The 12,090-nt window shown below is 46.2% G+C and overlaps 1 protein-coding gene across 4 annotated transcripts in view; it reads left to right on the forward strand.

The window, feature by feature from the left end:
* LOC137335746 (transcription factor COE2) overlaps positions 1 to 12,090 on the forward strand; it is a 208,694-nt gene that overhangs the window by 24,758 nt on the left and 171,846 nt on the right. For all 4 annotated transcript variants that reach the window (XM_068001077.1, XM_068001076.1, XM_068001078.1 and 1 more), the window contains one exon: positions 9,170 to 9,238. In XM_068001077.1, coding sequence (XP_067857178.1) covers positions 9,170 to 9,238 — 69 coding nt within the window. The remainder of the gene's footprint in view (positions 1 to 9,169; positions 9,239 to 12,090) is intronic.

A 12,090-nucleotide genomic window follows, 5' to 3' on the forward strand; every position in this document is an offset into this window, starting at 1 on the left:
CATTGCCGTCGATGCTGTGATCAGCTAACTCAACACAGCCCAGACTTAACAGGTGTCTCACATTCGTGTTTAAATCCCTTCATGGCCTCACCCCTCCATATCTCTGTAACCACCTCCAGCCCTACAACACTCACCTCCCAACTCTCCGTTCCTTCAACTCTGGTCTCTTGCGCAAATACCCCTCCCTTCATCCTATCATTGGCAGCTGTGCCTTCAACTGTCTTGGCCCCACGCTCTGGAATTCCCTCCCTAAACTCCTCTGCCTCTCCTTCTTTAAGACCCTTCTTAAAACCCACCTCTGACCTCTGGTCACCCCATCCCAGTATCTTCTTCTTTGGCTCAGCATCTACTTTTTGATTGCACCCCTGTGAAGCACCCTGGGGCATTTTTCTACGGTAAAGGCATTAGATGAATGCAAGTTGTTGTTGTTGGTGCTGCCACTCTTGTTCCCACGCACGGGCAATTTTCAGCCAGAATCACGGTATGTCCTAAGGGACCTCAACCAAGTTCCCATCCTTCAGGCATGAGCAAAGACAAGTGTCATCGGGTTATTTGACTGCTGGGTTGGGGCTCTCATAGCCAAGCCTGATCATGGCTTCAGGTCGCAATCACCCCTGCTCACTTTCCGGCAGGGACCACTGGATTGTGATCAGGAGCGGAACCCAAGGGTGATTTTATCCCCCTCTCCTTGTCGGGATTGCTGGAGCCAACTGTAGCCCTTATTGCTGCCCCGGCTAAGACTAGCTCATTGAGCACAGACCAGGAATGGAACTTTGGGACCTTACTGACTGAGCCAGTTGGGGAGCCATAATGTCTGTTCTCCTCTTTAAGGAACGCAGCATTGAGATTTAAAGAATAATAAGGTGCAGTCAGAGTACAGGGATAATGCTCTATTGCGTGCGGAACAACACTGAGAGGGTTAAAATCTAAATTTCAGCTGAGGACAGGCAAGATTTACAGCTGTCTAATCACACAGCAATGATCAACTGAGGAAGGAGGTACAGATGTGTCCTTACTCACAAGGCTGTGCTACTGGCTCTCTCCAGCTCTGAGCCCGACAGATGGTGTGAATTAGCACAACTCTCATTGGGAGGGGCGGGGGAGAGGGGGGCGTTGGGGGGTTCTGTCTGTACTGTAACCATTACGAAGGGTTGGACTGCACTCCATCCACTATGAGGGAAACCAACACAGAGTTGGATGTTACCCCCTCTCCCGAAGGCACTGACTCTTAGTGAGTCACATCTTACAGACATCAGCTTCACAATCTCACCCAAGCCGCAGTTCTTCATGCAAGAACCTACACACTGACCGAAACCCCCCACACCCACCCCTCCCGTCCCTGCCCTGCATCCTCACTGTGTGGAAATCAAAACTTAATGTGGAGTCTCCTACTCCAACATCCTCCTCAAAACTCCCTCAGTCTTTCCTTCCGCCTACAATCTACAGGTTTTTAAAGCCCAAGCTTGGTGTCACCGAATTGTTGCCTCTTCATTTAACTTTTCTCCTCTTGTACCCTTTTCAGTCTCTTTGGTGTCCTGCACTATGGACTGTGGAGCTTCACCACGGTTTCTCAATTTAAGAAAGGTTTTTTCTCAGATCCCCATCGAGATAGTCTTGGGCTTGGGGCTGTGATGTGCTCACAGGCGGAAATGCTTGCCAACACTCACTGTAACTCAATGCAAGTCGTTAGGAACACAAGAACAGAAGTAGGCCATTTAGCCCCTCGAGCCTGTTCCGCCATTCAATGAGATCATGGTTGAGCTGTGACCTAACTCCATATACCCATCTTAGCCCCATATCCCTTAATACCTTTGGTTAACAAAAATCTATCAATCTCAGATTTAAAATTGACGATTGAGCTGGATTCAACTGCCATTTATGGAAGAGAGTTCCAAACTTCTACCACCCTTTGTGTGTAGAAGTGTTTCCTAACTTCACTCCTGAAAGTCTTGGCTCTAATTTTAAGGCTATGTCCCCTCGTCCTAGACTCCCCAACCAGCCGAAATAGTTTCTCTCTATCGACCCCATCAGTTTCCCTTAATATCTTGAAAACTTCGATCAAATCACCCCTTAATCTTCTAACTTCCAGGGAATACAACCCAAGCTTATGTAATCTCTCCTCGTAATTTAACTCTTGGAGTCCAGGTATCATTCTGGTAATTCGACACTGCACTCCCTCCAAAGCCAATATATCCTTCCAAAGGTGCGGTGCCCAGAACTCAACACAGTACGCCAGGGGTAGTCTAACCAGAGCTTTATATAGCTGTAGTATAATTTCTACACCCTTGTATTCTAGTCCTCTAGATATAAAGGCCAGCATTCCATTAGCCTTTTTGATTATTTTCTGTACCTGTCCATGACATTTTAATGATCCATGTACATGGACCCCTAAATCTCTTTGGATCGCCCCTGTTTCAAGCTTTTCATCATTTAGAAAGTACTCTGATCTATCCTTTTTAGGTCCAAAGTGGATGACTTCACACTTGCCTACATTGAAATCCATTCACTTAATCTATTAATATCGCTCTCTAATTTTATGCTTTCACCTGCATTGCTTACAATGCTGCCTATCCTTGTGACATCTGCAAACTTGGATATTTGGCTCTCCATCCCGTCATCGAAGTCGTTAATAAATACAGATCTTGTCTAGATAAAAGTGGCCATTTGGGTGAGGGACCGGTGGGTCCTCGGCCTTTATAGCCCAGCAAGTCAGCAGAGGATAGGAGAAAATTGGTGAAGCTATGTAGCAATATCTTCACCAGTTATGGGGGCGGAGATGGGGAGGACGGGAAGGAATATGGCAGGAAGTTCCAAACACAAATACATGCTTCACTGGAGGCCTCCACTCACTTGATCCTGGCAGAAGTTCCTTCATTACGACAATCATTAGGTTTGTTCAATACAGCAATTTTTTCCCAAGCTATTTATAGTTTGGATTGCCTCACACTCATTTTTATAGTAAATTCTCTGTTTGTACCACATACCCTTTGTGTCAGCAGGGTTGGATCAACAGTTGACACAGAGCAACCACAAGTGACACATTGTACTATCGACCGTCCCCACACAGCTGAATTATGTCGGACATGTTAAAATCAGTGGCACCTACAACACAACCCAAGGGCTATTTGAGACCCACCTTTAATCATCGATGGCCCTCAGCAGACTTGCTGCGCCATATATACCTTGGGATTCAATTCTCTTCCCTTTATTTATCTTGCTTTTCCGATATAGAAGGCAGGAGAATGGTACTAGGAAGCTGGGTTATCTCAGCCTCCATACAGCAGGGGAACGGGCCCCATTAAAATAGAACGATTACTTAACAGAATCATTTGTCCTACATTTTTCTCCTCCTATGTGGAAAGGCCTGGTCTCTATTTGGCAATTCCCTGTAGCTGCTTGACTGAAATCAGGAGTTCACTGTGTGGGGGAATGGTGGGCACAGACCCCAGTCCTATTACTCTGTGTTGCAGTATTCCTGAGAATGGCCATTGAGCAAGGCACAAGTTAGGATTGGTGTCCTCGACAAAAATTGATTGACGCTAAAGTAAAGAAAAGTTTGGTTTTTATTTGTTCGGCAGAAATAGAAGTCAGCGTTTGACATCACTGGGCTGCTATTATATATTTCTTGACATTCAAATTACTCCCAGAAGAAAATACTGATTCAGTCTAACTAAAATGTGTGTCAGGAGAAGTATAGGGAGAGCAGTGACACTGCCAGATATCCTGGTCTGAATAAGAAACACGACAGGAGTATTTTTCGAAATTATCTTTTGTAAGAAAGTCTCTAAAAGTCCGATCTGAGATGAGTTTGGGAAGCCTCAGTGCAGCTCTCTGTGGACACAGGCCGACAGCACAAAACTGCCGATCTCATTCAGCCCTCAGGGTGGTTTGTGAAGGAAATAGAAAAATGGCAGATGAATGCAATAGAGGGCACTCTTCTGAGGCTGAAGCTGAGTCACGTCGTTGGGGCAAAGTAGGGCTTTACTCTGTATCTAACCCGTACTGCACCTGCCCTGGGAGTGTTTGATGGGACAGTGTAGAGCGAGCTTCATTCTGTATCTAACCCATGCTGTACCTGCCCTGGGAGAGTTTGATGAGTTAGTGTAGAGGGAGCTTTATTCTGTATCTAACCCATGCTGCACCCGCCTCAGAAGTGTTTGATGGGACAGTACAGAGGGAGCTTTACTCTGTATCTAACCTGTGCTGTATCTGCCCTGGGAGTGTTTGACTGGACAGTGTAGAGGGAGCTTTACTCTGTATCAAACCCATGCTGGACCTGCCTTGGGAATGTTTTATGGGACACTGTAGAGGGAGCTTTACTCTGTATCTAACCTGTGCTGTACCTGCCCTGGGAGTGTTCGATGGGACAGTGTAGAGGGAGCTTTACTCTGTATCTAACCCGTGCTGTACCTGACCTGGGAGTGTTTGATGGGACAGTGTAGAGGGAGCTTCACTCTGTATCTAACCCGTGCTGTACCTGACCTGGGAGTGTTCGATGGGACAGTGTAGAGGGAGCTTTACTCTGTATCTAACCTGTGCTGTACCTGCCCTGGGAGTGTTCGATGGGACAGTGTAGAGGGAGATTCACTCTGTATCGAACCCATATTATACCTGATCTGAGTGTTTACTACAGGCAGTGGGTGCTTGAAATGGGGAGTGTTCCATTCCCCAGCACTAGCATCCCTTTCCTTGACAAGGACAAGATTCATTAAATGTGAAAAAATTCTTTTAAAAAAAGAAGCCAGCTGAACAGCGCCCCCCACCACCTCCCCCCCGACCACCCTCCCCCCCCCCCCCACACTCCAGTAAATCCTAATTGTCAACAACAAATTAATTGTCAGGCAGGATTTTGATGTTGATGATCATTTGCTTGATTCTGAAAAAAAAATGCATGCACAGAAGGTCAAAGTTGTAGAAAGTTCTGTGGTTCAAATTGTCACCGTGACATGAGCAAAGTGCACCGCAAAGATTGTGCGGATGAGGAATTTAAATGGATCTCAGCTGTGGGCCCCACTCTGCTCAATGTACATCCAGGGACAGCAGGATGTTCACACCAATGCCAGTTCCCAAAGTCACTATTTTAATGTTTGTATCCATACAATATTAAATCAACATTACATACATTTTTGGAAAAAAAACATGAGCAGAGTATGTTTTCCATTCTGGTATTTATCCAACAAAAATACGTAATTTATCTTTAGGATAATAAAAGCATGGTAGCTACTTTCCTATGTTACCAAGCTGAAAAAAAATAGAATAATAAAGATGCATTTTGATTCTGTTCATTGGTCAGTCTCTGGCATTGCTTATAAAAAACGAGTTTATTTGGAAATGTTCAAAACCTCTTAAAAAGCTTTACGTTAAGTGGGTAGCTGATGTGGCCATACAGGCCATGAAGGACTCAGATGCCATACCATGCCTGTGTTGAGTTAGCTGATCGCAGCCAGGGAAATGATAAGACTGCTACAGTCAGCCCGACTGCCATTTTCCGGCAGCGATCACTCGATAGCGGATTAAGAGTAGTCGCAGCTATTTTTCCCTTTCTGCACAGAGGCAGAGGCCCAAATACAGCAGCCAGGGACAGGGGATCAACCTGGGATCTTCTGGTATGTTTTATATTAAGCTGGCATCTTTACCTGGGTACAGTAGCACAGTGGTTATGTTACTGGACTAATAATTCAGAGTCATATGTTCAAATCCCGCCACGGCAGCTGGGGAATTTAAATTCAATTAAATAAAATCTCAAATTAAAAAAACTAGTATCAGTAATGGTGGCCATGAAACTACTGGATTGTCGTAAAAACCCATCTGGTTCACTAATGTCCTTTAGGGAAGGAAACCTGCTGTCCTTACCCGGTCTGGCCTATATGTGACTCTAGACCACAGCAATGTGGTTGATTATTAATTGCCCTCCGGAATGGCCTAGCAAGCCACTCTGTTGTACAATCTCACTACAGAAAGTCACAATAAGAATAAAACTGGACGGACCCCCTGGCATCGGACCACTAGGCACTGGACACGACAAAGGCAAACCAAGCCCAGTCGACCCTGCAAAGTCTTCCTCATGAACATCTGGTGACTTGTGCCAAAATTGGGAGAGCTGTCCCACAGACGAGTCAAGCAATAGCCTGACATAGCCATACTCACAGAATCATATCTTTCAGCCAACATCACAGACTCCTCTATCACCATCCCTGGTTATGTCCTGTCCACCGGCAGGACAGACCTACCAGAGGTGGCGGTACAGTGATTATACAGTCAAGAGGGAGTGGCTCTGAGAGTCCTCAACATTGACTCTGGACCCCATGAAATCTCATGGCATCAGATCAAACATGGTCAAGGAAACCTTCTGCTGATTACCACCTACCGCCCTCCCTGAGCTGATGAATCAGTCCTCCTCCATATTGAGCACCACTTGGAGGAAGCACTGAGGGTAGCAAGGGCACAGAATGCTCTCTGGGTGGGGGACTTCAATGTCCATCACCAAGAGTGGCTCGGTAGCACCACTACTGACCAAGCTGGCCGAGTCCTGAAGGACATAGTTGCCAGACTGGGCTTGTGGCAGGTGGTGAGCGAACCAACACGAGAGAAAAATCTACTTGACCTTGTCCTCACCAATCTACCTGTCGCAGACCAAGACAGTATTGGTAGGAATGACCACCGCACTATCCTTTGTGGAGACAAAGTCCCGTCTTCACACTGAGAACACCATCCAACGTGTTGTGTGGCACTATCACCGTGCTAAATGGGATAGATTCACAACAGATCCAGCAGCTCAAAACTGGGCATCCATGAGGTCCTGTGGGCCATCAGCAGCAGCAGAATTATATTCCAGCACAATCTGTAACCTCATGGTCCGGCATATTCCTCACTCTACCATTACCAACAAGCCAGGGGATCAACCTTGGTTCAATGAGGAGTGTAGAAGAGCATGTCAGGAGAGTCACCAGGCATACCTAAAAATGAGGTGACAACCTGGTGAAGCTACAACACAGGACTACATGCATGCTAAACAGCGGAAGCAACATGCCACAGATAGAGCTAAGCGATTCCACAACCAACAGATCAGATCAAAGCTTTGCAGTCCTGCCACAGCCAGTCATGAATGGTGGTGGACAATTAAACAACTAACGGGAGGAGGAGGAGGCTCCATGAACACCCCCATCCTCAATGATGGCGGAGTCCAGCACGTGAGTGCAAAAGACAAGACTGAAGCGTTTGCAACCATCTTCTGCCAAAAGTGCCGAGTGGATGATCCATCTCAGCCTCCTCCCGATATCCCCACCATCACAGAAGCCAGTCTTTAGCCAATTCGATTCACTCCAAGTGATATACCAAGAAACGGCTGAGTGCACTGGATACAGCAATGGCTATGGGCCCCGACAACATCCCGGCTGTAGTACTGAAGACTTGTGCTCCAGAACTAGCCGAGCCTCTAGCCAAGCTGTTTCAGTACAGTTACAACACTGGCATCTACCCGACAATGTGGAAAATTGTCCAGGTATGCCCTGATAACAAAAAACAGGACAAATCTAATCTGGCCAATTACCGCCCCATCAGTCTACTCTCAATCGTTAGCAAAGTGATGGAAGGTGTCGTTGACAGTGCTATCAAGCGACACGTACTCACCAATAACCTGCTCACCGATGCTCAGTTTGGGTTCTGCCAGGACCAATCGGCTCCAGACCTCATTACAGCCTTGGTCCAAACATGGACAAAAAAGCTGAATTCCAGAGATGAGGTGAGAGTGATTGCCCTTGAAATCAAGGCAGCATTTGCCCAAGTGTGGCACCAAGGAGCACTCGTAAAATTGAAGTCAATGGGAATCAAGGGGAAAACTTTCCAGTGGCTGGAGGCATACCTAGCACAAAGGAAGATGGTAGTGGTTGTTGGAGGCCAATCATCTCATGACATTGCTGCAGGAGTTCCTCAGGGCAGTGTCCTCGGCCCATCTTCAGCTACTTCATCAATGACCTTCCCTCCATCATAAGGTCAGAAATGGGGATGTTCGCTGATGATTGCACAGTGTTCAGTTCCATTCGCAACCCCTCAGATAATGAAGCAGTCTGTGCCCGCATGCAGGAACACCTGGACAACATCCAGGCTTGGGCTGATAAGTGGCAAGTAACATTTGCGCCAGACAAGTGTCAGGCAATGACCATCTCCAACAAGAGAGAGTCTAACCACCTCCCCTTGACATTCAACGGCATTACCATTGCCGAATCCCCCACCATCAACATCCTGGGGGTCACCATTGACCAGAAACTTAACTGGACCAGTCACATAAATACTGTGGCTACAAAAGCAGGTCAGAGGCTGGGTATTCTGCGGCGAGTGACTCACCTCCTGACTCCCCAAAGCCTTTCCAACATCTACAAGGCACAAGTCAGGAGTGTGATGGAATACTCTCCACTTGCCTGGATGAGTGCAGCTCCAACAACACTCAAGAAGCTCAACACCGTCTAGGACAAAGCAGCCCGTTTGATTGGCACCCCATCCACCACCCTAAACATTCACTTTCTTCACCACCGGCGCACTGTGGCTGCAGTGTGTACCATCTACAGGATGCACTGCACCTCCCAAATCCACGACATCCACCACCTAGAAGGACAAGGGCAGCAGACACATGGGAAATACACCACCTGCACGTTCCCCACCAAGTCACACACCAACCCGACTTGTAAATATATCGCCGTTCCTTCATCGTCACTGGGTCAAAATCCTGGAACTCCCTACCTAACAGCACTGTGGGAGAACCGTCACTACACAGACTGCAGCGGTTCAAGAAGGCGGCTCACCACCACCTTCTCAAGGGCAATTAGGGATGGGCAATAAATGCTGGCCTTGCCAGCAGCGCCCACATCCCATGTACGAATATAAAAAAAATGTGAGGCCATGGAGGGTGGGCTATAATATTTTTAATTCATTACTGAAATTTGCTCCTCCACCAATACAGGCCTATAACCAATCTCGTGTTATACAAATCAAAATGCTCTCCCCAGATACAGCCCAAATTTGGAAAAATAGAATCTCCAATTCTAGCATTGGGTGTTTTCACAATTCAAGTGAGCGCAGCATGAAAATGTGATACAGCAGTGCGGTAGGAGCTCCAATCTGCCCATTATTGATGTGTGCTGCTTTCCTGATGGTTCTCTCTGCTCCCTTCCAGCCGCTGTTGTGAAAAAAAGAGCTGCGGCAACAGAAACGAAACTCCATCGGATCCCGTCATCATCGACAGGTAGGAAGCCGTGATTCATTTATTTAAAATATCCCTCCAGGGTAATGGCAGGAAAGTATTCTGAGCCTGGCATTGTTGACCATGCTGTGATGTTACGTGTTTTCAGTGCAGCTGCTTGCGCTGCTTTCGTCATTGTGGCGTTGTGTTGTCGACCTGTTTTTTGATGTGGCGAGTCTAGGTGCCCTGGAGTGGCCTTTAGCATATCGTTCAGCAACAATGGGTATGGTGAGAAGGTCATGGCACCTGGCCATAATGCATTGACAATGGTCGTGAGCAGGTGGTGGTGAAATACATGTGGAATGGAGTGACAACTGGGTAAAAGGTGCCCAGTTGCTGGTGGTTGTGGCACATGATTTAAGAACAAGGCATCAGGATAACACATTCTTGAGTTACGGTGGTATGTGTAAAGTAAAACAGGAAACGGTGTCCTTGACGGCAGTAATGGTGGCAATTGTCGGCATCCAGATCATTTGGTAACAGTAGTTCCAGGGAGTGTGAAGATACTCCAGTATTTTACTGGACTGTTGGCCATTTTCCACAAATCAACTGGGCATGGCATGAACATTCCATACACCATTATTACACCACTGAATTCCAAGTAAAAATGCTGAGAACTATACAAATTTAAAAAGAAAAATGGTATATTTTTTGCCATGGAATTTTTTTTTTATTATTGCTATGATTACAGATGAGTAACAAGACCCAGTAGACTTGTCAATGAACCTATGTTCTATCCAATGCCTCTTCCAACTCTCTGTCTTGCCCCAAGCCAATAAAAATCAGTCAAGGAAGCAGCTCAATAGTTAATGAAACCACTTCCTGTGTTATGCTGCCAATCTGCTCATTATATTGGAAGCCAGCTCAGAGCAGATGCTTTAAAGCTCTTGGGTCCCCAATATGAGGCCATGTGATCCAACTGTGTGCCATTGTTGCTATCTTTATTTCTTTAGCTGGAAAAGGTTCCAAAAGGTAATTGTTGCACCATTGGATATAGCTGCAGTCCTCTTATTATGCAGAGTTGTAGATTACTGGAAAGGCCAAAAGGGAAAGGGCACTGGGTGCCCTTTAGTGCCTCAGCTCAATGGCTATTCCTCAAATGTGAAGCTAGTCAGCATCAGCAGGCAATGGGGCATCATAGCCAAGGCTAAACCCATCTTCATTTGACATTCGCATGCGCACACTTTCCAACAAAGGTCACTGGATAACAATCACTATGCTTTTCACGGATTCCAATTTTTCCATGGAGTTCCTGAACTTCTAAGAAGTAAAGAAGTCTCCATAAATCTGTGTAAAACACTTCTGTCCAAATGATTGGATTGCAGTAACTACAAGAAGCTAAGAACTCCACAGAAAAAGTGGACTCCATGAAGAAAGTACAGCACCTGCAATCAGCAGTAGGAACCGTGACTGAAACTTCCCTTGCCAAGCCCAGGGGCACTGATGCCAATTGTAGGGTTTCTGGCCATTGCCCAGGCTGAGAGCAGCGCACTCAACAATGACTAGGCATGGAATCTGGTAAATTTGCAGTTCAGTATCAGGCTCAGCATTGCAATTACCAACTGAGCTACGGTTGTATCTTACTTGATAGTGACGCTATGGTGTTAATCCTATGATAAAATTCAACAGCCTTTACTTTCCATTGATTTCAGTGAGGGGTGAAACAGGATTCAAAGCTCTGAAGCTCCTCAAATTGGCCAGGCAGCCTTTTCTTCATTTTACTAAGCAATGACTGACTAAAACATTCCTACAGAGACTAGGAATGTGGACAACTTTACCGTCCATTGCCTCTTAACACACAGAACATTTAATCCCACAGGCACAAGCAACTCGGGAAATATTCACAAGTTTTATATATATTCAGATACACAACCTTAGGCAGTGTACTCATCTGGTGACTGTGCTCATATTTTCCCATCTACAATGTTTGAAAGAGAAAGAGAACATATTGAGAGAGGTGTTTTGCTAATGATGACGTGGAAGAGGGACTGGAGGATAAACACAATGATTTTCAATTGTAGCGCAGCTTGCTGAGCATAGAGGGTTGGGGGAGAAATCCAATGGATACTCCGTGGAGTAGAGCTGGAAGTAAAACCTTGGAAGGGGAGTGCTGTCACCCTACGGCAGCTGGCAGTGGGTGGGAAGATTTTTTGTGGGGCCAGGAGGAGCATTCACATTCCTCCATGTCCCACAAAATTCAGTGGCACCGAGATTTTGACCCTGTTTTCGCAGCTGGTTAGGCCGCTCTACATCCAGTTCCACTGGGCAGGGCGTGCGTGGCACACGTTCCACCCAATGGTACCTGAAAATCGGGTCAGGTTCTAGGACCGGTGAAGGACAGGGTTTAAATATTTAAATAAGGCTCTCGCCTGTTTCAGGCCGAAATGCCACTGCCCATTTCAAGTCGGACGGACTTTGGGCAGCCAATCGTTGGTAGGATTTTTAAAAAAATGTAATTTGCCTACAACCCAGTTTTTAGCATGAACGGAGTGGTAGACAGACAGAAATCACTCCCAATGACTCAGTACTGCCCCTACAACACTGAGCCATCGAGACCATGAAAACCTCAGGTCCAATTGTCTGTGCTGAGTTAACTCATCCCAGCTCGCATGGTAGTCAGGTCACTGCACACTGCAAATTGTCAACTTTAGTTGGACATTCAGAAAACTGTAAGTATGTCTGTTAGCCATTAACAGCTGCATCCTGAGGTGCTGTTAAAGTAAGTAAAATGAGTTTATAGTTAAGAAGAAAATAAGCACATTGAGGCCAAAGGGTTAATGCAACAGGGTAACTCTTGTGATTTTAGCAATTAGCAAACCAAACTCTATTACATTAAGCAACCATTACCTCACACA

This window comes from Heptranchias perlo, chromosome 20 (assembly GCF_035084215.1).
Source record: "Heptranchias perlo isolate sHepPer1 chromosome 20, sHepPer1.hap1, whole genome shotgun sequence".
Classification (NCBI taxonomy): domain Eukaryota; kingdom Metazoa; phylum Chordata; class Chondrichthyes; order Hexanchiformes; family Hexanchidae; genus Heptranchias; species Heptranchias perlo.